The following is a 25,032-nucleotide window of genomic DNA, read 5'->3' on the forward strand; positions in this document are numbered from 1 at the left end:
ATGAAGGACCACAGTAATCTGCCATGGGGTTCTGAATCCTGAGCGAATGCGTGCATTCACTAGTCAGATTGTGATTTGGGATGGAGTGAATCTGCAGAAGATTTGCATTTCTCAGTTCCCCAAATGCTTGTGGTTTTGTCAGGTGCTAGCATCTACTTTGCAATAAACTACTGTTAGCTCAGGGTCTTTGTGTTCAGTCTTTGTATGGAATTTAAAATGTTTGCTATGGTCTTGCCTGTAGTGGAAATTAATTGCAAAGCATGGGTTCTCCCTGTTTTGCTATCTTAGTAATTGACTGGGTCATAAACCTAGAGGAACAACTTCACTGGGGTGTTTCAGTTTCTTTTTTTTTTATTATGAATCTTTTCATCTGACTAGGTCTCTTGCTATATTTCTAAAAAAGTTCAACTGAGAGTACTATGGTCAGCAAGGTGCTTAGAGTTCATCTTGTAGTCTTTAAGCCATGAAGTGGCTCCATAAAGTGAGGTGACTAAACTTAATTTATTTGTATACTTCAGATTCTTTTTAAAGGTGGTGATAATTCCATGAGTTACTTTTCCCAAAAATCTTTACCAAAAGAGAATTAGATGCCATGGGCTGGTTTGTTTTCAAGTTTGCTGCTTTTACATTGGAAATTGCAAAAAATCATTGGTATCTAATTTCTCAAGGTGCAATTTTTTGTTTATTTGGAAGGAATATTGAAACCTACAGGAAATGCTTACACTGATATTCTTCCCCAAAGCACAAAGATATTACAGAACTACTGGCGTGCTTCCAGACCTTATGCTCTGGGTGTTACCAGAATACCCCAAAACCCCACAAGAAGTCACCTTTCGAAGGTCAGTGGAGAGTGAAAGCATCCCTTTAACTACCTGTGCAATATCAGTCATGGAACATGTCTTATCCAAAGAACAAATTGTCTTAAAATTAGTTTTTTCCAGCTTTGCTGATTTGTCTGCTGAAAGTTGTTGCTTCTCTACAAAGTCTGTTGGCTTGTATTAGCAAAGCTCCTACAGGGCTTGTGGAGTCTGTCCATTACTTCTAGGCGCTAACAGGCATCAAGTCAACGTGGTGTTTAGAAATTCCCTGGAGAACATCAGTCACAGAGGCTGAGAAGTGCAATAAAATATCCAATGCAAATATTCACGTCAGGAACGCAGTCCAAGCTTCGCAGTCCAAGCTTCACAGTCCTGCACTTCTGTGTGTGCAGCGTCATCACCTTCTTACGTGTGCACGTAGATATGGGGCACAGTAGCTGACCAAATTCTCTGTCGCTCATGGTTCTTCCCCATTTCCAGCCAACCAAAGACTGTGGTGATGTGGTACTGGGAGCCTTTCAGTCATATGAAGTGTGACTGTGCTTCAAAGAAACACAAAGCAGGCACATACTTTCACTGTAGGTTCAACCTTTCTGTGTCTTGCCCAATGAATCGGTAAGGAAGGCTGACATCTAGACTGGCCTTGCTTCAATGATATCATTAATGGGCCTGTTCTTGCCCTCATATACTCAGAATAATTTTTGTATTTTCTCATCCAAATATTGTCTAGTTTAGTACATGCTTCATAAAATAACAAGCAAAAAAATAGCAGCAGGGTGACTTGTTCACAAGCATCTGGAACTGCTATTGAGCTTAAGAAATCACTTGCCATGTTCACGCTGTATCAAAGTATTAGAGGTGGACTCGGCTGCACAAGTTAAGTGCAAACTTCAGACCACTGCCAAATAGAAGATGTGCAAAGGCATTTTATGGAAGATTTTGCAGAAAGAATTATGATACTGTTTGAAATACCTACGTAGGGTGGGGTTTATCTCACCTAACCTTATACATTTCCTCTGCACTAGTTGTCTAGACTCCCTCCAGCCACACTTCTCTAGAGAAACTCGTTATGTCCCTGTGTCCAAATAGTTTCAGGACCTTTGAGTCTGTTAATTAGGGCTTTGAGTTCTGGTAATGCAGGACCTAGATCAAAATCTTTCTTAGTAGTATGTGGTCAAATGTGCCACACTCACAGACCTCATGTATTAGTGCAGTTATATACCGTCAGCTCCAGGACCTTCTGGAGATGGTTTCCATTTACCACTTCCATGTTCCAGCCGCAGCTCACAGCTTTCCACTCTCTCAGACTGCTTTGGATATATCCCATGCTTGGGGGTCTGCTATCTCATGGGGTCAAAAGTTTGGATCTCTGTTTTATTAAATTGTTTGTTGGTCCCCATCAATGTAGCGTTAATTACACCGCTCCATGAAGGGACTTCTGCTCACCGTTATTCTGTTCTCTTTTCTAGACACTGTATCACCGCACCCCATTAACTTTAAGGCTGTTTCACTTGAACAAGGGTAGATTGCCTGTTTTTTAGACTTCACACTTAAAAGACAGAGAGATCTTGGCCTGTCTAACCCAGCCTGGATGATAAAGTATCTTTTCCATCTACGAGTTCATGCCTTTCAGAAGCTCCTGAATGCATTTACCTTGTTTGTGGAGAGGTCCTAGGTACGCGTGTGTCTGCAGAGACCATCTATTTAGATAATCACTTGTTTTAGATTGCAGTTATCTGAGTGTAGTCCCTGGCTATAAGCACCTCACGGCAGGGCGCTGTAATCCCTGATAGTGGTGCTCAGTGTGTCCATCCTTCCACACAGCTTCTGCAGCGTTCTCTCTTCATACCTGTGCCAAATGCTGCTCCTCTGCTTGAGCATCTGGTAATTAGTGCTAGATTTTGCAAATGGTGAAATTGCTGTTTGCTTTACTTCCAAGCCACCCCTGGGTAGCTGCAGCTATGTGGAATTGTGTTTGAAGTTACCCAAGGTTAGAATAGACGTGGACCACAACCACCTGAAAATGGACATTACTTACCTAGGTGCTGTATGACATAGGTACTCCACATACTCAATACTTCTTCCTCATAGTCCCACATACCTTCCCCCCCCCCCCCCAGATTTTTTGTTAAGCTTTGTGTGCTCATGGCTTAACACGTGGGGAGGTTCAAGTCTCAGCCATGATCCACTGTTACAGGACAGAAGTGTCTCCAATCTCAAGTTCTTGGGCAGAGTTAGAACTGATGTTTGGACAACATACTCCTGTCCTTAGTAACTTTTCCTCGCTCACAGAATCGTATCCTCGCTTCTGAATAACATGTAAAGCTTGTCAAACCGCTCAATGTGAATGCTTTTTCCTGATTCACTGAGGATACTTCAGCTTGGTGGTAAGCGTGAAAAAATATTACTGCAACTAGCCGTGTGTATATCAGACTACTGAATTCCTGTTCAGCAACAGAAGCCAACTTTTTCTGTAGCTGTCGATGGAGGATGTAATTTAGAATTGAGTGTGACTGGAGTACTCCATTTGCCTTCATTAAGCCTTACGCCCTACCTGATGTTTCATGTGTGCCCAGAGGGGCTGGAAATCTCACCATCTCCTCGGTACTCTATGCAGTGTGCTCCTGCTGTGCTCCAGTGTGCAGTTTGGTGTGGGTCAGCACAGGAGGGAACGTGCTTTTTGAGTGGATAAGGATTTAGGACATTCTTTACCTCGGTTTCAGGGTGTTCTGGTGGGTATGATCCACGCAGCATTTCCTCATAGTTGAAGTGTGAAGAGTTTGGGCACTGCACCTGTGTTCAGAAGCAGCTGAGATGCTGCAGCTTTTGAAGAAAACAAGATTCCCATTTATTGGCAACTCATCATAGTTCTGGAGGTAGCTGGTCCATTTGAGGAGACAGGATAGCCAAGCTGCTCGTGAAGGGAGGTCCTGGAATCTTGGCCTGGGATGGGAAGGGCTGCAGCTGGTAGATCTTGGTGGGCCTGAAGGCACCTGGAAAAACTCCAGCTGAGAACACTGAGCTAGCACAGATGTTTCATGAAGGAAACGGTAAGGGATGATCTTGTCCTAGTCTTCACCTCTGTCCGGTTGTCATGTTCAGCCTACTTGTTTTTATTTCGTTGTTTACCCTGTACAATCCCAGCTTTGTTGGATGCACCACAGGAGCATCCTGAGTGGGAGCTTGAAGTTAATGGCTTCAACTTTAGGGCTAATCCAGGCCTAGTTCTGTCACTGCTAGGAGGATGTTGGTTTATTCTCCGCGGCATCATAACTGAGGTGATTAGCCCCAAGTATGCAGAGGCATTACCCACGGTGCACCAGAGAAGTGAGTGCAGTGCTGGGCCCCAGTCTGGGTCACTGAGAGTTAATGTCAAATACGTTCACTGAGAGCCAGCATTGGGGCTTCCTGTGCAGAAGGAGACAGCTTGTGCTCCCAATAACATGGTGGGTTTTAAAGAAGATAAGGGGAGTCCTGGGTGCCTGAGTAAGGGAGTATCAGTAAGGTCAAAGGAAGGTATTTGGCTGGCAGTTTGGCTGTGGCCATTCCATTCGGGGGCTGGAGGGAAATGTTTGCCTTCATGTTCGTGGTGTAGGGAGGCGATGGGGTCGCGGTCTGTGAATAGGAGCCACGTGATGTATCTTGGCCTTGAGGTCCTAAGAGAGGCTTGGAACTGAGCTAGTGCAGGTGAGGCCAGGGAGGCCTTGGACCAAGTTAGGCAATTCTCCTCCCAACTGAGCTCTGCAATGGCAAAGCCTCAGCCTTCTATTTGTTAATTTATTTTCTCCTGACCTAGCTGCGTTCCTGCTTGTGCCATGACTGCTTCAGCAGGAGAGTGCCCTCCACCCTTCTCCCCCCTCGCTTTACCCTGGTCTTCTGAGGCCTGACAGATGTTGGCTTCAATCCTCAGCAAGCTGAGAAGAATGAACAGAGACCTTCCCTTTCCTGTGGTGTCTAGGCCACCAAGTGATACAAGATACGACTGCTTTATCTGGTGGTGTTTTTGAAGGGAAATAGCTGTGGCTGCTGTGCCTGACTGTGCTATCTGTGTGCGTGGACGGTGTGTGTAACAGAGAAGATGTCTTCGGGGACTGAAGGATCTACGTATCCTTAAACCTTGTTTCCAAAACCTGATGACAGCCACACAGAATTCCAGTTCAAGTTGAGTGCAGAGAACTTGAAAACAATTGTATATGTCCATCTGTGCAAATGCCAAAAGCAAGGAAGTAAGTCTGGGTTTCAGATGCCTTGGATTAAAAAGCATGTTAATAAAGATATTAACAACGATAAGCACACCAGGAAGCTGATGGAAGGAAGGCTGTTGGTGGGAACGTGAGTAGCTGGGTAACGGGCAGGCAGCGTGCCCTGTGCCAGTGAAAAGTGATGCTGCACGCTAAAGGCATCCAGAGATCAGCGGGCTGGCTCCAGAGTCGGGCAGGCGTTCCCTACCTGTCTACAAGGGTAGTGAGCATTAGGACTGTTTTTCTGGTTGGAGTGGTGGTAATGGTGATAAGCAGATCAGTTTGCAAGGTCAGGAAACCCAGCTCAGGGGAGCTGTCAGCTGCCTCTGTAGCTTGGGTAAATACTGCTTTGGATGTGATGCCAGAGTTAAAACATAGGACACTACTTAGACCTCTGAGTGGCTGATCAGCACCCACGGGAGGAGAAGCAATGCTTGATCTGTGCGTGGGCATCATACATGATCTGGCTCAAAAGCTCACCAATAAAGATGATTTACAGCAGCAACCTTCTCACAGGTACAACTAAAGCAGAAAGGTTTGCAGCTGGAGTAATAAGAGAGTACACTTGTTTGTAGGCAACATGAGAGGACTACTTAAACCCACCAAAGCAAGTAGATGTGACCGATCAAAAAGAACAGAGTAAAAAAAGGCTTCTGACAAAGAGTGAAGTTTCACGGCTAAGCGGCAACGCTATGGTAGGTGGGCTATTAGTCCATGTGCTATAATGTCCTCACGTAGGAGCGGTAAGCCTGGCCTTGAATCACAAACAAGGAAAAGATACGTGCTTAAGGTGTTGGCAGGGGAGAGACTTAGAGCAGATGTGGAAGCTATGGACAATAACTCTTCACTTACACATTTACAGATCTCTGCTGTCCTTAGCAAGCCAGACAGCAGCATTTGTGTTGTAGCTACAGTAATGGTTAAGAGGTGAAGAACCACCTCTTTAATGATGTTCAGTAGCTGCCTATGTGAACTGGGAGAGAAAGGGGTCTCAGCCAAGCCAAAAGTCAGTTTTCTTAGACAAATATTTAACAGAGGGAATCTTTGTAGGCCTTCACCTCTAGTTAATGAGCTGTACCCAGGGAGTAGCACCTGAAGTGACAGCTATGGATGGCTCCTGAAATGTCAGTCAATACCAATAACACATTTAATAGAGCTTCTGGAAATGTGTCCAGTTTCGCAGTCAAATAGAATAAATCAGATATAAGGAAAAGAGCTTTGCCTAATATAAAGTGTGGTGTCCAGGGCCCCTTACAAATCAACGTACTTCTCTCTAAATGACGTGGTTATCGTCACAGGGGCTCGTCCCGCATACGATAGGTACTAATTGTACCTGTATATTGCAAAAAGTTAGGAACTGTGAAGGAGACTTTGCCACTTATACTGACCTCTGTATCCTCCAGCTTCTTCCAGGAGATGGCCAACGGATCTTGGTTCCATTAACAGTCTATACTGGCTGAGTGAAGGAAATCTAATGAAGCGGTGGCTGGTTTCCCTCTCTAAGAACGCCGTTCCTCCAGCCCGCTCTCAGCAATGCCAAGTTCAGGTCATCCAGTCTAAGTGGAGAATGGCTGTGTTCAACTTGATTTGCCATGTGTGTACGCGCTGTCCATGCCTTAAATGCAGCCTAGGAATGGATGTATGAGATCTGCCTGCATACAGGCAAAAAACTAAGAACAAGGTAGTCAGACTCAGCACTAACACACAGTGCTGCAGACGGGAGCTGCCTCAGCACTTCACCAAGGGGCATCAGTACCTCCGAGTAATGGACACTGTGCAGGGATTCAGCCGGAGCTATAAATACCACATCACAAACATGTAAAAAGAGAAGAGTTTTTATTGGTTATATATTGTAGAGCTGACAGTGTTCGAGTCAGGAGAGACATGCAGATAAAGTGTGTGTTTACATTTGGCATGCAGACTAAGAGCACTGTGTAACTGGAAGGAGGTGAGCACCATCTGTATCCACTGCATGGGCAGCTTGGGGAGGAAAGAGCTGGCTTCCCTCTACTGAGCATGCTGAGACAGGGAGAGTTTTGAGAGGGTGGAACAGTGCTGATAGCTCTATTGGACACAAAGTTTGTTTTAGGGAAATAGGCAATACTGTAACCCTGGAAAATTTGCTTAACTTGGATGAGTCTGTGATTATGAAAGATTTCTTGCATTATTTGTCTTCTAAGCTGCCCCAGCCCAAATATATGTCTGCAAATACAAAAAAATAGATTTATTCTCTTAAAAATACATTCCATGCAGCCTGGAGTGCTGCTTCCCCAAGGCAGGAGCCTGCACTGCATGCTGGGCAGCCTAGGAAGATGATCCTTTGGGTCCTTAAGTTACTGACCATCAGAGGCGTCTGCAAACAATGGCTTCATGTTTCATCACATACAGAGCAGTCCACTGGAGGCTGGCCTTGGAGCAGTGCTTTGACCACTCCAATGATGTGCAAGGGTGGCAGAGATGAGGTCTACTATATTAGAGATGACACCAATGTGACTATTGCTTCAATCTGTAGCTAGGAAATTGCTCATGTCAAGTGTCTCTTGAAGCACCAAGGTGTGCCACCCTGCCGTGTGCTTCCTGCCCTCTTCCTTTCCTGGAGGTACGATCTGCAGGAGGACTGAGGGTCTCCCCTCGTCTGCGTCCGCTGAGCTGCAGTTTGACAATGCACGGCACTGGTGGTTGCACTGCGAAGCTGTCACCCCTCCGTGCTACCCGAGCAGCTGGAGCTGCATGCTGCAGTGGTGTTTCTGGACACAGAGGAAGCCGCTCCGCGAAGCAGCAAGCTGCTGGCCCCTCAGGCTGGCGCCAGCCATTCTGGGAAAAGCTGCTGGCTCTCCAAAAGGGACCAGTGTCTCCGTTTCCTTGGGAGAAGCGAGCACTGACACACTTCCTCTGTACAGCAAATACATTTACAACTTTGGAATTACCCAGGTGCTTGATGCGCAGCCTCGTGCCATCATCAAGCCCACTGAAAAGCCTGTTATATTTATACGCTAAAATTACAAATACTTCTTCAGCGATGGCAATATTTACACATAGACTCTATTTTACAGCTGTTCAAAAAAAGTGTGCAATTTGAGTAAAACACATTGTGTTTCCTGAAGTCATTGCTATAAGTTTAATAATACAATCAGCTCCTATTGCACTCATGATTAGAGGGCATGGCCCCTTTCAATTTTAAGGAGGGTTTTCTTTCTCAGATTTAATCTCGGTTGTGGTAAAAACAACCCAGTGTACAGTTACTGAGTGACATCTGTGTTCATTATTTACAAGCAGTGAGACTGAGCCTAGAGCAAGAGTTCAAGGTATGTGCTGTAAAATATTGAACAAACGACTGAGGCAGCTGGAGAGAGACGTCACCTGTGAGAAGCACCTGAGGAGAGCAGACTGTGCCAGAAGAGCTGCATTGCTGGGTCAGTAGCTGGGGCTCCTGCTGTGTGCTGTGAGCTGGCCGAGCAGCAGGGTGAAGCCCTCCGGTTGCCCGTGGCTAAGGAAAAGCCTGGTCCTGGCTGACAGAAGGGGAAAACCAACAGCTATTGCTGCTGGTGGTTTTTCCCTTGCACTTCGGACATGGGGTTGCGTTATTGGGCTGGGCTGTGGGGTTGAAAAGCCGATAGGTAAGCCAGAGCTTTTTCAGTAGGTACAGGGAAGCCTGTGTTAACCCAGCATGTCATGTCGTAGGGATGCAGAGCCTTCCTGGCCAGGACTGAAACCAGTTCCCTTGGAAGGAGCTTTGGAAGCACCATGCGAAGCTGGATCTGTGCCAAGAACATGAGAAGGAGAGGGCTGGTGGATGTGTACGGGCATGCAAGTGTCCTGTGGGATGTGGACCACTGTCCTGCAGCAGGATGGGGCTCATCACTGGGAGGAAAGCCATACAGTCGCTGCTCAAAGCGATGCTCGTGTTCTTCAGTGTGTATGTGCTGTCCGGCTGTTTGTAAAACTAAGGTGCAAGTCCTGGGCAGCAGTGACACAGGGCAGGGGGGAGGCCCTTCTAAATATGCTGCTTCTCTGTGAGACAACTGCAATGCCAAGCAGGTCGTCAGCAGCAGTTCTTCCGTGGTGATTGTAACTGGGTATATATTATACGGCTGGAGAGCTGCTTAGCAGCAGGTTTGGGAATGTAAACAGAGGTAAATAATTACTGTGATGTCTGAAGAGGCAGGTACATGCCAAGATGCCTCCCAGATGCGAACTCCCAGGTTAAGCAAGCAGGTACTGCAGGAGGCATTTGGGCTGCTTGCTGCAGAGCAGCTGCACTGGCTCGGAGGGGTTTTTGCAGCAGCATCTCCCATGCAATGGATGGAAGAGGACCTGAGCCAGCATATTTAGTTTTGAAGGGAAATATTTTTTTTAACATGAAAATAAGGGGCAAAGAGTCAGAACATAGCATTCTGAGGCTGGCAGAGGCTAGCAAGCAAGCCAGCCCCATGAGAGCACTGCTGAGATGTGACACTTCTGGTCAGGCTGCAATTCTGTTTATCAGCCGTGGAAAGCCTGCAAGATTGCATGATGAGGCAAGGGAAGCTGATGCCGTTGAAGCAATCGCTCTCAGTAATGTCTTTTTTTGTGTGGTGGTGGTGGTGATCCTGCCATACAGTTAACCTCTAAGAAAAGCAGGGTGCTCAGCGTGGATATTGCAATTTCACAGGCTCGTAAAAAAAAATAAAAATCCATTGTGGTTTCAAATTGCAAAATACGCACTAATTTTCAATACTTCCTGATAAACACGGGGCAAGTGGAGGCATTTCAGAAATCTGAATTTAACTTCAGAATTTCAGTTTCTTTCACTTTTAGTTTGGATTTTGAGTTTAAAAATTTTTTCCCATTATACTTGATGATATATTTATCCCATTCTCTACTAGCACTGCCATGTCATGAAATCGTAAGAGATAGCAGTTGATATAATTTAATATAATTTAATTTTAAGATTATTAGAGCTGCCACTTAGTACTAATTTAAAAGCATTATCTTTTTGTCTTGTTCTGCAACTTAACACTTATACATGTCATGAAATATAAAAGAATAAAATGAAGGGTTAAAAATATAAATTTGGGAAACCATCTAAAAATTGCAAAAGGAAACACTTTTTTTCAAAAATAATTTTTCCCTTCCTCCAAACAATCTTTATTAAAAAAAAAAAAATCACGTCATTGAAACACTTTCCTTCTTTTTATATAAATGTTTTCATAGATATTTTCCAACCAGCTCTGTTTTTTTGATTCATTTGCCTCTCAGAATTGAGGCATATAATTCCAAGGGACAGGGAGGAGATACGGCATATAGATGTGCATGTATGGCTAGTCACACGCGCACTGCTGTGGTAGCTGCTCGTCTGGAAGGTGAGATGTGGGAATGAGTGTAGGGTGCAACTCAGACATGGGAGCTGCTGGGTTGCAGCTGTTCCCGCAGCACCTCCAAAACAGATAAGGGACCTTTTCCCTTCTGCAGCATTGTCCTTGTTCCTCCGCAGAGAGGGGCGTCTGTTTCCAACAGGCAGAAGAAAGCACTGGGGGAGGTCATGGTGTTTGTGTACAGGACAGGAAAACTGTGGGCCAGCCCTGCAGCTGGGTGGTGGGATGTAAAGAAGGACTGGCGGAGCTCTGACTGTGTGAGCCAGATGCAATCACCTTGCTCAGGGCAGATGCTGCTCCAACACCTGAGCACCTCTTGGAGCTGCGGGGGTGGTGTCTCCCCTGGCAGCGATGCCATCTGCACTCGGTGGCCTGTGGGCACTGACAGGGTAACGTACCTCTGTATTTGGAGCAGTCTCTGACCATACCTGGGTCCCAGACACGGCAGATGATAGGGTGGTCCTGAAGAAGGGCACCGACTGAGGCTGCCTAGATAGCCATACTGGAGCTCAGCTTAGGGTCCAATCCTGCTGTCTCCACCCTGTTTTTGGAAGGAACAAGGACATTCTGCTTGTCTGCGAGGAAAAGCACTTGTTTCTTTTTCCCTTAGAGCTCAACTGCTGAGAACGAGCAGCAGAGTTGTTGCCTGCAGAGCGTGATGGACATAAAGCTTCAGGTAAAAAAGCACCCCAGTCCAAGTCAGGAGTAAGTTTCACTGCTGCGTGAACTGCTGTTGGTTTGGCTCAGTGGATGACTTCTTGGTGCAAGATCTCAGCTGGTGATGAGTAGGTCATGCAAAGCTTGTTGCAGAGACTGACAGCAATAGGGAAGAAACTGCTTCTAAACAACGTTTTCTGCTCTCCTTCCCTCTTAATGTGTAAAGCAACCAGTGGGGAATGGTTTCCTCCTGCCTGGAGACAGAGGGTGCTGGGAACACAGGTACTGAGGTGACCACAACCCAAGCCAACAAGGGTGTATTAGGAGAATGCAAACTCTCCCTAGGAACTGAAAGCTTTCAGTTGTGGAGCCATGTAGGACAGCTGTCATGGGCTGGTGGACTGTAGTCACAGGGATACTTCTGGGATCTTGTCTAAATGCAAGTGATTAACAAGAAGTTCTCTCTTGTCCAGGGAGTACCATCGTTCAGAGTGGCTATGCAGTCAAGGTTTCCATATGGAGACAGACCTGTCATCCTATGGAGAAGATTAAGATTGCAGGTACAGAGATGAGAAGTGGGAGTCCCCTGAGCAAAGTCTCTGCAGCTGCCTCTTCAGCAAAGAAGAAAAAGAATTCACTGGTAAAGCTCCTGTACCTTGCAAATCGCATTAGAAAACTGGTTTCAGGCTAGCTGAAGCCACTGGAGAGGTTACAAACAGGTGTGATGCCCATGAGCTTGGTACTATCCTGCCTCTTGCTCCACTGTGCAGCGTGTTCATTGAGTGGAAGGGAATACAACTCATCTCCGAGATGTTGTCCGGCAGGCACGGGAAGCACCCTGTAAGACACAACCCCACAGCATCACAGACTGGCCAGGACCTGCAGCGGCCCCTGGCAGCATTTTTGCTCTGGGGAAGAGTGTCGTGATTGCCCTTAGGCAGCCATCCTAAAGCCCATCAGGATCCTAGCCCGATGGTGGGGCAGGGGAGGGCAGTGGCAGGATCAGTTTGGAAGATACAGGCTCTGTCGGTGTTTACAGCGGAGTAAGCCCAAAGCAGAATGACCCGGCCCTGCCCCACATAGGCAGGGCCTATTATCTTTTTTTATGCTGTAGCGTACCCTGCACCCACTTCCACACATGGCATGTGGATCTTGCAAGTGAGATGCATAACACCTGACAACACAGAGGAGATGGAGCTGATCTAATGTCAGAGCACATCTCCATATGCAAGGTGTTCAGGATCCTGTTACAGTCAGTGGAGGTCTGGGCAAGACAGAAGATCCAAATGATGGCGTGTATGTTACGGGGACCTGACTCTACTCAAGTTTTTATTTGCTGTTGAGCCAGCCTGTGCAGACAAAGGAAGCACAGCACAGCCTGAGGTACAGGAGTCTGCATCTGGCCAGATGAATGTCACTGTGGGTAACACCTCTCGGTGACTACACAGAGCATCACTGTGGTGTCCCTTTCCTCAGCTACCAACAAGGACAGTGTCAGTTCACTACTCTCTACTGCAAACATTACCTATCTCTAAATGCCAGTCTGCAAAGCTCAGCTGCGACCATGTCCCTCTGGGCTCTTTTAATTTTGTGCAACTTCGCCACGAGGTATGACTATGTAGGGCTCTCAGCTGCCTCACTGCAGTCCTGCTGCTCTCACATCAAGACTCAGCAACTCCTGTGCATGTCCAGTAAGATACACTGATGACAGGTTTGAGGTCTTAAGATACTTGCTGCTGTGGGTGATCCATAAATGGAAAGATGCACTTTGCTCTGGGCAGCTGCACAGGCAAAGAGGGAATGCCAGGAGAAAAAGGAAGTCTTTTGTACAGACATAAGCATGGTTGTGCACCTAGGAAGTAAAGTCTGCCCAGACCCCTATCTCCTCTGAAGGGAGCTCCCTGTGAAGAGGCTGGAATACTCTTTTTTTTCATATTTCAGACAATAAGTCATAGTCACTATAATGTGGGCCATTTTCCACTTCTTTGTGTGTCCAGAAAGATGTGTTTTGGGAGGCAGAGCAGCAGGTATGTAGCAGCAGACAAGCACCCTAGTAGTACAGCAGCCAGCTGAAGCAGGTAAGACAGGGGCTCTGATTTTGTCTCTCCAAATGTTTTTTTTCCATCCCTGATTGTCAAGTGTGTGCCAGAGGATGACTAGATGCCGTGCCTCTTATTCCCTGGAGAATGTTTTTAGCCATAAAGCTAGCTGAAACAAGTTTAGAACAGAAAAATAAGGTAGTACTTCTTTACCGGTATAGGAAATTAGTAGAATAATTTACTGAGGCAATACAGTAGACACTCCACCTCTGGGCAGTGCTAATTTAAGACTGGATTTCTCCTAAAAGATTTACATTCACTTTGGACAAGTTCTCTAAGTTATGTTACTGGGAGGTCAGTTCAGATATTGGCTTCTTGCCTTGTAACTCTCTTTTCTGGATGGTCCTTGAACTCACATACCTGCTCCTCCACTTGGAGACCCAGTGTGTGGGGGTTGGATTTTGGGTCCTGCAGCTCCATCTTGATGGCTGGCCTTTTCCCTGGTGTGTCAACCTGTGAAAGGTACTCCGAAGAGCCGTATTGTTTTCTTCTGGAACTGGGCACAAAATCTTTGTTTTCATCCTGTGCGAAGGAAAATAAAGAAGGTTGGGACTCAAGGACTGTGAAGGGGTCTGGAATAGCACTGGGTTCCTGGTCCTGGGTTTGCACTGCGAGGTGCTGGCTTGAGTCCCTTTGGCAAGGAGGGAATTGGGCCACCAGGCCAGCTCTGGCATGTCCTCACTTATGTGCTATTTCATAAAGTTGGTTTTTTTTAAAACCATCCAGTAATTTTAACCCAAGTTATGGATGCGAAGTCTTCTGTTCAGCTGAATAACCAGTGCACAAATCTGTGCTCAGCCTGCGTGGCTCGCTGGGCCCAGAGAGCTTGTATCCATGAGGGACTATCAGCAGAAAATCCCACGGTTTAGTGACTGAAGCAGTTTCTTAAAAGTATTAACTCTGAGTTTTAACTACCATGGGTGGGGGGTGGTCAGCAACCTGCATCTCCCATTTTCTTGGCAATGAGGATGTGATGTGGGAGTGTCCTACGCTGTTTTCCTGCTACAGGCATCTAACTGGCACTTTTAAACTCACTCATGTTTTCTTGAATGTCTGCAGAGACATTTCTGGGATCATACCCTGGGATTCAGACGCCTATGGTCTGCCTTAGGGCTGGTTGGGGCACCCGTGTCTTTTACGGAGGCTGCACCCTGCTGTGAGTCGCAGGGGTGAGGTGTCCCAGCCACCCTCCAGCTCGCAGAAAGATGGCAGTACTTTTGCTGATGCTGTTGCTGGCTGGAAAACCTCCTTATCCACAAGTTCCAGCACGTTGCAAGGCACCATCACGTCAACATCAGAAACAAAAAAAAATCATTACAGCGGTGAACTTACAATTGCAATAACGTAATCAGCTACTGGGCAAAGCGCAACGGCTGCACTGCACTACTGAAGGCTTTATCAGCTCTGCTTGCTTTGGGGATGGCATCGTGTTTGCTGAAACACGCAGTACACAGCCCTGTGAAGGGGCTGCGGGCACTGGTGGAACAGATTTGGTCCCTGCCCTGTGACAAAAGGGATAGCAGGGAAGGGACAGGCAGCAGCCCCTGTGCCTGGCAAAAAAGCATCTCTGAGATGGACACCAGGCTTTGATGGGCTCTTGGAAAGAAGCTGTGACATCTGGTGGGTCTGGATGGACAAACATCTGTCCTGAGCTGGCCCTGCTGTGGATGACATCCAGCAAACACTGGGCCTGACCTCCCCCTTGTGATCCAAGCCCTACAACAGAAGTGAGACGTGAGCAGCAGCAGCAGGACCTTGGTGAATAGGCATAACACAGGGACAGGTCCCACAGGGACCTCCAGTCAACCATGGGCCAGAGATAACCATGGTGGGCCAGGCTGCTCATAAAAGTGAGGTGATAATTTCAATTTAATGAATGGCAGTCATCTTGATGGACCTGGACAGCTTAGCAAGGGCTAGGCACCTCTGTATTTCTGATACAGTAGTTTTCATTAGAGATGAGGCCACTGGGTGAGCATATAGGAGCTCCATCCCCTTGGGCATCTGACAGTGTCAGTCCATCTCTGCTGTCAGGCAGCATGAATTTATGACTATCAACCCAGATGACACACTGGTCTCAAAGAGTTTCATAGGTAAAGAGCTGAGCCAGGGCCATCAGGCTGGCCACCCCCCATGTGTCGGTGATGCAGACCAGTACCTCCTGGTACCGCACCAGAGCCAGGTCAGTGTGGAGCTCGGCATCCTCCATGGCACCCCAAAGGACAATCAGCTGGTCACTGACAAGCACCTCGGAAGCTGCTCCAAACAGACTGTGACCCCCAGGATTCGCACAAAACAGAACGGAACCCTTGGACAAAGTTACTGAGGTCCAAGGAAAGATGAAAACACTAATGTGGCATGGCTGGCTACTTAAGTAGAAGCTTACGTGGAGTCAGCCAGGGTGAAATGCTGATGGATGCACTTTACATCAGTCCCTAAAGCAGAGAGAAGGGGCGAGAGGCAGCCCATACCTGGATACTGTCAGGGAGACTTTCTGACAAGACCCGCCCACCATAAGAAGGTACACATAGCTTCACTTGAAGAAAAGCCTACCTTTAGTTTTTTTACCTAATTTATGCAGCACACAGCCCAGCTCCAGTCGTATTAATGTCACAGCCACAAGAAAAACGAATTAAGTGCACTGATCTTGCATTGCTGCCTGCTCGTCTGCTTGCTGCCTGCCAGTGCCTTTGGACTAATTCGGGCATTGCAAATTTTCAGCAGTCAAACGTCACACCAGAGAAATACCGACTTCATTATCTGAAACACGAAGCCCAACAGAATGACTGCTTGAGGTCTTGCATCTCCTCAGGTCTTTTATGGGAGCCCGAGAAAGACTGGCTGCAAGCACTAGAGGGAGCTGGTCCTCAGGCTGCAGCATCCATCCATCAGCACCTACTGCTTTCTGGGTCTCCCAAAGCAGCGCTCCAAAGAGCTGCTGCTTCCGTAGCACAAGAATTGCTACGAGCTGCCGATACCTCCTGTAGCTTCATTAGGGACATTTGCCTACATCAGCAGTACAAAAACGGAAGGCTGAAATTACACCTTGTGCCTTGGCATCTCCTTGCAAGAATTATTTCCAGGTGCTCAGTTTGTGTCTGTCCTGAAGGCTAGGCTGAGGCAGGGGCCGAGCCTCCAGCTTGCTTTAGCCTCCTGCTGTGCTGCAGCAAATGGTCAGACATCATGAGTATTCACGGAGGAGAGGAAGACGTATTTTGGCAAAACCAGCACAGGCCCTGTGTTTCCCAAATAGGATTAATAAGGCAATCTCAGACTTTGGATAGCAGAGCTGGGAAGAGGTGACAGTGATGCCTTCACAGGAGAGCTGAATGTGCAAAGTTAGCATAGATCAGTGCCAAGTCTTCTGCCAGAGAAATAGCTACATCTTTATCTGAACACAAATCCCAGCAGAAACAGACTGCTTGTGATATGAGGCATATTATAAGCCTGAAGTTACCCTTTGAAGACAGATACTTTGGTTTTTTTCCAAGGGCATATGCAGTAATTTGAGCTGCCCAAATACATAAAATTTAGTATATCTGGTGTATCTGCAGTCTTTCAGGGTAACTTCATGCTCCTCATTTACAAGCTAAAAATATACTTAATTTATGACCAAGAAATCAGATTTGTGACTATGTAGTATCAGGGTGATTTTATTTCAAAGTATGATACACAGAGATACCTAATTCAATACTCAACAGCCCTGTGTGAACTAACCACGTGGTTGCTTTCCTGACTGCTTGTCACTGCAGACACAGGCAAGGCTGGAAGCCAGCTAATTCATCAGGGATACACAGGATGACCACACAGCGGCCAGGTTGCTCTGTCAGGTACACTTCAGCAGCTGTTGTAGGCACACCGCATAGCTAGCAAATTTGATCTGACAGTGACCTTGAGACCACCCGTAGAACATACTACAGAGCTACACTCAGGCCTGGGTGGGCTGCTAGGGGGAAGATGGAAAAGAAATATGTGAGTGCCTACTATTTAGGGCTCCATGACTGACCACACGTAAGCCCAGCTGCAAGAGGAGACCTCTTCAGCTCTGAGACTCAAGGTTGTGGGTGGTGTGAATTCAAACTCCTGGGATAAAGGGAGGCCCAGGGATGGATCTCCCGTTTCCCAAGCACATAAGCTGCTGTTATGCAAAAGGACAACCTCAGTCATGTCAGTTCTTCCTGGATTCATGAAAGAGAAGTACAGACTGCCTGAGACCCACGAGTGACCGTGGCCAGGGAGATGATGTATTCTCAGTGTCCAAATGTAGCTGGAAGGCCAACCTGCCCTTCGTAACTCAGGCAACAGACTCTCTGCAAAGCAAAGCAACGATGCAAATTCTTCTGTGCTTCTCATTGCCAGAGAAGTGGAAGAGAAGTTTTGCAAATGTAAAGCTCCTTTCACATCTTCACCTCATCTTTGTCAATGCCAGAGTCATTTGGTTATGAATCTGTCCCTTCTGCCACCAGCCCTGTCAGATTATCCAGCTGGGCTCCTCCTGGAGACTGGCAATAGCAGCAGCTGCTTAGAGCAGCTCTAAGTAAAGAGCAGAGGTAGGAGCTGCAGCAGGAACCAGCGTGTGGTTCAATGGACTGGAGAGGCACTTGGTGCCAGCGAGCTCGCTTGAAATATGCTGGAGCCTGCAGCTCCGGTGGCAAGTATAGCTCACCAGACCAACTGTCTGTGTGTGTCAGCCCTGCTTTGAGGGACTCCCCTCACTGGTACCAGCCAGAGGAACAGAAAAAGAGCACAGCCATCCCCGTGGCTCTTGCTTCTTTTCAGGTGGCATATTGACACAGACCAAGGAGGGAGCAGCCCTGTGTAACCAGCCACCACTCATCTGTTTAGGAGATGCCTGGGAAGCATTTCCAGACCAGAGTCTGGTTTCATATGGGGAAACCATGCAGCTCTTACCAAAAGGAGCTATATCTCTACAGCTGCTGTTAGAGCTACAGCTCTGCCTGAGGCACAACCCTATTAAAATCTGCTCATATCCATCATTTTTTCATTACTACTCCAAGTTGCCAGTGCCAAAGCTGTGACTATGTCTTCTCTGATCTTGGCAAGACCAAATGCTACTATATAGTTATTCATATGGCATTACAAGACCCAAGCAGATGGATCTAATTTCAAGAAGTCTAAATCGGGTACTTAACATACGAGATGCTGCACTGAAGATAGCAGGAGCTGGGAGAGGGCAGCACTTCAGGAAGTAAGCTGCAAGAATTTCAAATCAGGTACCCTACAACTAACAGGAAACTTGGAAAACCTCATCAACTGAAAGACAAGAGTGTTTAACATAGGATACTTACAGGTAGCGTGGTCCGGTGCCAAGCAGAAGCCGCTGTAGGCTCACTTGCATAGCTCTTGCGTGTTAGCAGTTCAGACGCACTTAAGTTACTTTTGGTCCTTCGGGACCCCAGTTCAGGGGCGCTCCAGGAATTAGCCGTGGCACTGGTCCTTGCTGAGATCTGCTCCAGGGAGTTTGTTCTTGCGCTGTTCCCTTCCATTTCTGAGAGGTCCACTGAGGACCTACACATGTTTGTAGTACTGGAAGCTGCACTTTTCTCCACTTTGGTTTGAGAGTCCTCCAGGGAATGTAAGCCTTGTCTTGTTCTCCAGGAACTTCTCACAGTGACATGTTTTGTTTCGGATGAAGCCGCATCTGAAGAGCCATGGCTCTTCCAGCTGATTGTCTCCGAAGGCAGCTCACTGTTCCTCTCCGTGAGTTCAGAAGTCTTTATCATAATGCTGCTTCTGGAGACCACTGTTTCCGCTTTACTTCTCGGTGCTGCCTCTCCAATTCTGTCCATCTCAGATAATTTCAGAGCACTTTTATTAATCGATATCTCAAAGGGTGTGGGGAGATTGTTTGTTATTGGTGAAGGCTCATTTGGAGCAACTATGATGTTGCTGGTGGTAACATGCCTTTCCTTTGCTGCTATATCTGCACTGGTCCTTGGAGCTGTTGGCTCAGAAGGGAAGATTGTGATGCTGCTTGTCATTTTATTTGTTACCGTTTTAAAAACAGACTTCTGTTTTTCTGACTCTGCCTCAGAAACAGTCCCTCCCATGACTGCCTTCATATCCTTTTCAACAATTGCAGGTTTAATGACAGCTTTTGATCTCAGAGCTTCTCTCGGGCTGAATGACCTTCTGGATTTAAATCCTCCAGTGCTGGCATCTGATGGTTTTATACACTTGGTGGAGTCTTCATCATTTACAGTGTTTTTGTCATTTTCAAAAAGTGATGCTCTAAAAACTCCCCTGGAATTGGAGAACTGCTTGGAACTGACTTTCTTTCTTGTTTCAAAATCTGACTGAGTGGTTGTTTTTTTGCTTCTTCCCGATTCTTCATCTGAATTAAGTTTTTCCTGGTTGCTCTGGATGGTTTTGGAGTCCGTTTTTAAGCCAGCATTTACATGATCTGTTGCTGAAGTTGAAGACTGCTCCGTGTCTTCTTTATCAAGACCCGTGAGAATCTGCAGAATGTCTTCCTGACTCCTGGAGCGATGGGAACGCTTTGTTAGTGTTGAAGGCTTCACACTTCCAAGTGATGTGTCTGCGAATTCTTTTTCCTGGGAGATTATTGCTCTTTTAGCCCTCCCCTCCGAGGGCTGTCTGTGTGATGCAGCAAAAGTGTTCACTGCTTCTGCTTTAGAGCCAGTGGAGTCCGATGCCGACACCTGGGAGGAGAGGTGGTACCTGTACGTCGAAGCTGTGCCGTTGGAAGAGGCGTGATTCCCCCTGGCGAGCAGCGTGTCCCCTGAGCAGTCACTGACTTCTGCCTGAATTGTTTTCAGCTTCTCAGCCAAAGCAGCCACTGATTCTCCTCTGCCTGACTTTTCATCCCGTGCGTCAGCACCAGTTTGGCAGTTGCCACGGAGCACCTGAGATGGCTTTTCAGCCTTGGATCTCAGGCCTGTGTCACCAACAGGTTTGGAAGGTGCTTTCCAAGATTTCTGCTCCTGTGCAGCAGGAGGATATCGGCTGAGGACAGATGGCTGCTCTTTTGATCTCTTCCCCTCGTTCTGTGTGATGCAGCCTTCCTTCTGACCAGAAGAAAAAGTGGAAACTAAAGATTTCTCTTCCAGTCTTTTTGCATCTGTCACAGCAGTGTCTGAAAGGGCAGACGCACCAGATGCTTTTCCTGCTTTTCTGTTCATTAAGCTTGGACTGGGCACCTGCTTACCACCGTGGCTGTAGCTGTCATTACTGACAGAGAAATCTCTGTTCCGTGCTCTTTCCCGGCGCTGCTGCGGTGAGAGCTCCCTTGGCTTGTGCTTGGCAGCTGTCAAATCAGCTGTGACACCTCTGTATTTAGGTCTGTCATGTTTTCCCCTGCTAGAAAAGCTTGTATCTTCATTTTCGACCTCTCCATTCTCCAGATCTTTCTGTTTCTTTATTTGCATTTTTATTTCTTCTAGCTGACCCGTTAAGAGTTTGTTTTTATTCTGTTCACTCAAGTAACTGTCTTGCAGGTCATTGTTTTTGGCTCTCATTTTTTTAAGTTCTTCTTCTAAGGATTCAAAACGTTTGATCTGAGTTTTAAGTTTCTCAATTTCTTGGGTGAGATCTTTCACTTTGTTGTCTTCCTGATTTTTATTCTTTTGGTTTTCTGATTTATTCCTGGTTTCATTTTCTACATGTTTCAGGTAATCCACACTTCCCTTCCTCCGGGACTCCTTAGAGGGCAATGCAGAAGTCAAGTCATCTTCAATTCTCAAATCATTTCTGTCCAGGAGATTATTTGATGACCTTTCTAGCAAGTTGGATGCATTTCTAGTTTGATCTGCCCTATTTAGTTTATTGTTTTGTTCTAGTTTCTGTGTTAGCTCCTGGATTATTTTTTCATTCTGCTTTTCTCTTTCATTAAAATGTTTTCTTTCAGTGATAAAGCTCAGCGCTAAGGATTTCAGTTTTTCTAACTCGCCCGTTAAGCTCTGCTCGGTTTTATCCAGCCTGTCCTCAGATGCTTCCAGTTCTTTCACTTTCACTCTAAGTATTTCTAGTTCTGTAGATATCTTTTTGGTCAAGTTCTTTTCTTCATTGAGGCTAAGACACAGCTGTGTACAGTCGTTCTTGCTCCTGCCGAAGGCCTCCTCCAGCTTCTCCAGCTCTGCCATTCTCCTCTGAAGGTGTTCAATTTCTGACTTCAGCTCTCGGGTGAGGCTCTCTTCCTCTTCAAGTTTTTCTTTCATTAACCGGCAAAGCTCTTCAGCCTTCCTAATTTCTTCATCCTTGCCTTCGATCTTCAGCACTCTTTTCCGCAGGGCTTCAACGTCAGCCAGCATGCTGGAATTGCTGCCTTCTGCCTGAATAACTTTGTCCTGGAGGTCAAGCAGCTCATCCTCTGCTTTCTGCAGATTTTTGGTTGCTTCCTCCAGTTCATCAAGGCGGCGACTAAGACTCTGCAGTTTGAATCGTAGGTGCCGATTTGAGGTTTCCTTGTAACCTGTAAATTCTGCCATGTTTATTTTTTATTCCTTTTAGGTGAAAGCTTTGCTTAGTCTGGGTGAATGGTGTGGTCTTTAACACCTGGTGTATTCCTGGTACGTTACCGTTTCTTTGAACAGAGGCAATCTCACCCTGAAAGAAAAAATGCTTAAAATCAATACAAGAGCTCAGAATATAAATATTCTCACTGTATGAGTTAGACTAGAAATGTTTATATAAATAACTTGTTAATTAAACACATTTCTGAGTGCTAAATTAGGAGAAATGAAACTGTGGAGAAAAGCCACAGTCCATTTACTTTGGTTCCAAAAATAGCCTGTTCCCAATAGCTGAGAGAAGGAAGTGCCCTCCTCTGCTGGTCTGCACAGGCGGTGTGTGCACAACTGACCCTCACCCCAGTGCTAAACAGTCACTACAAGCTGCCCATGTGCAAGCTCTTGGGCTACGGAGCTTCCTGCACATGCAGGACTCGGGTCCCTGTACACGGACATGCCCACGCAGCAGACACCTCTCTTTTCAGCACTGCACCAGTCTCCTGAAGACGCCTTAGAGATGAAGATTCAGGAACCATAAACAAGACCTGGAAACTAGAAAATGCAACCCCCAGCCATTTGGTGGCCACTGAGGTGAGGGGTGAGCCCCGACACACCCAGCTCGCAGACGGAGGGTGTGAGAGCTGCTGCCAGTCAGCACTGCCCATCGCTGCCAGTATTTCTCCCGCAGCCCAGGCTGCTCGGCAGAAATCTTCACCTGGGTTGTAGTCACATCCTGAGGACACTGTGCCAGTGGAGTTTCAAGTTTCTCCCTTCTGTTTCAAAAGCTATCGTTGCCCTTGGCTGCCACCCACTCGCCCACCCAGGAGATGAGCAGTTGCGAACAATTACGCCTCTCCTCCTTGCTGCCGCTGACAATGAGCAGTGATTATAACACATGGGCACGCTCTGACATACTAAATGTAGATCTCTTCCCAACTCAGCTCAGAGGTGGCAGGGCTTTTTTTAAACAGCCCCTCTGTGTTTGGCAGGGAGTAGCAGGGAGGGGGACCCGAGTGGGCCAGAATGGCTGCTGGGAGGATCTGAAGTCCCTCTTTGGCGCTCAGCATTAGCATCGTCCTGTCCTGGGCCTGAGGCACGTCCCCAACATGTGCGAGGGCTACTGCAAACTTGAGGGGAAGGAGGTGACTGCAGCTCTTTGACCTGCGCCCTTGCTCAGGCTGTCTGCCTTGAAGCAGAACTTGGCCTCCAGCATTTTTGTGGAGCTCCCTGCAGAGGAAACACTCAGGAGTTTCCTATTTCACAGCGCCAAGAAGCGAAGAGCAGGATGTGGGGAGGAGACAGCGCCGGTAAGGGAGACTGCAGCGCCCTGACACGAAGCCTTTGACTGAAGGTGATTCATTTCCTGCCGGGCAGGGGGGCCCGGGCTGCCAACAGGCACCCGCCACGCACACCAGGCACCCTGCAACCCCTCTCCCGAGGGACCTCCTTCACTCTGGGCGGGGGGGTCACCAACCTATTTCCTTGGCCTCATACACCTCAGGCAGCTGAAAGGAGCACTGCAAAGAGCACCCGGAGAGGAACCTCAGTGCCCCATGCACAGTGGTGCGCCTGGCCTTGGCCACACGCCTGTCCCCTCCCTCCCCACCATGATCACATCCCGCTCCTAGGCCACCCTCCCCTCGCACTGCCCACAGACTGTAAAGGCCATGCGGGCCACGGCCCTGCCCCACGGCTGTCTGCAGAAAGGAAAGGCTGTTCAGACCCCGGCAGATCCCATCAAGAAACGTCACCAGAGTGTCACAGGAAAGGCCCAAGCGAGGAGCTTCGCAGTGCCCTGAAAACAAAGCCCTGTCCCCAGCAGGCCTCAGAGCAGAGAGTTAATGGTTAACCCGGCATCGGCCACTGGTTGGGAAGTGAGAGCGGCCTCCTCCCCAGGACACAGCTGGCGGAGCATGACACAGGCAGACGCGCAGCAGGGCTGTTGTGCAGCGCTGGTTTTCAGGCCACAGCTCCTGCAGGTTGTTTCCTCAGAGCTCAGGGGAGAGGGCTGTGTGTGGCCCGCGAGCGTCGTGCCAGCCGGGAGGGGGGCGGCTCTGGCTCCCAAGCAGCAGGCTCCTCACCACAGTGAGACCGTGGTGGCTCAGCAAGCTCTGCCAGTGGGACCAGTCCCACAGCCCCCTTCCTGGGAAGGGGTGGGAAATGGAGAGCTACCTCCACAGGTGGGTGGGCAGTGGGGTGAGGCAGAGGGGCCGCTCTTCCCTTTCCTCCCTCTCCTTCTACATCCCAAACATTCCTGCAGCATCAGCTGCCACCTGGGTGGAGTAGGACCCCCCCACACACACACTTGCCGCCCTGGGGAAGCCCCACCGTGGAGGCCAGTAGATGTTCAAGCTCAGTGAGCAACTGGGTGCAGAGGGGTGACTTTGCCCTGAAGACAATGGGCTTCTGCAGACAGAAGAAACAATCGCCCAGTATTGCTCGCGAACCACCCATCTTGTTGCTCCACCAAACCACGCTCCTAAAGTTGGTTCCTAAGGGTCTGGACCACAGCTAATAACATGCCTTTGTGACTGTACAGGATAATGCTGGATGAAGAGCTCGGGGTGGGCCATGCGTCAGGATTTAGACCCTCTGGCTACATTGTCACAGCTCATGGGTCATAAAGAGCAGGAGAGGGATGTTGGGATTGAGTCACTGACCTCAGAAGCTGCTCAGAGGCCCAGAGGAGAACCTGATTTAGGAGGAAACACTCAAATCTTCGAATGAAGCAAAAAATTGAACTCAGCAATTCATTGCATGAATGAATTACTAGTGGTGTCCCTCAGGGGCTGATGATGTTTAATGTCTTTATTAACGACAGAGATGACGGGATGGAGCATGCTCTCAGTGAGTTCATGGATGATACTAGACTGGTAGGTAGGGGGAAGCACGGCTGATACGCTAGAGGGCAGGGCTGCTATTCAGAGGGACCTTGACAGGCTGGAGAAAGGGGTGGACAGCAGCCCCAGCAAAAAGAAGTCTGAGTCCTGCTCCTGTGGCACCAGGACAGGCTAGGGATGATGGCTAGAAACCAGCTTCACAGAAAAGGATCTGGGGAGTCCTGGAGGATGAAAAGTTGAACAGAGGTCAGCAGTGTGTCCTTCTGGCTAAGAAGGCCAACCATAGACTGGGCTGGCTGTGTCAGCAAGTGTGCAGCCAGTGGGTCGAGGGATGTGATCATTCCTCTCTGTTTGGCTCTTGTGAGGCCACATCTAGAGTGCAGTGTCTAGTTTGGGACTGCCCGGTACAAGAAAGACAGATGTACTGGGCTGAGTCCAGCAGAGGCCACCAAGATGGCCATGGGCTGGAGCAGTGGACATACAAGGAGACACTGAAGGAACTGGGTTTACTCAGCCTGAAGAAGAGAAGGCAAA

At 47.8% G+C, this 25,032-nt stretch overlaps 1 protein-coding gene across 2 annotated transcripts; it reads right to left on the reverse strand.

Annotated features, from left to right (window-relative positions):
* Nucleotides 1-11,617: 11,617 nt before the first annotated feature.
* On the reverse strand, nt 11,618-21,700 carry LUZP1 (leucine zipper protein 1). 2 transcript variants are annotated; one of them, XM_050909843.1, is made up of 3 exons: nt 18,479-21,700; nt 13,530-13,691; nt 11,618-11,908 (listed from the first exon to the last, which is right to left on the reverse strand). In XM_050909843.1, the coding sequence occupies exons 1-3, from the start codon at nt 21,635-21,637 to the stop codon at nt 11,870-11,872; spliced, it is 3,360 nt and encodes a 1,119-aa protein (XP_050765800.1). In that variant the 5' UTR covers nt 21,638-21,700; the 3' UTR covers nt 11,618-11,869. The 2 variants fall into 2 exon arrangements, with proteins under 2 accessions (XP_050765800.1, XP_050765801.1); XM_050909844.1 differs by lacking the exons at nt 11,618-11,908; nt 13,530-13,691 and adding an exon at nt 17,245-17,479.
* Between the last annotated feature and the right edge of the window lie 3,332 nt (nt 21,701-25,032).

The sequence above is a fragment of the Gymnogyps californianus genome, chromosome 22 (assembly GCF_018139145.2).
Source record: "Gymnogyps californianus isolate 813 chromosome 22, ASM1813914v2, whole genome shotgun sequence".
In the NCBI taxonomy this organism is placed as follows: Eukaryota; Metazoa; Chordata; class Aves; order Accipitriformes; family Cathartidae; genus Gymnogyps; species Gymnogyps californianus.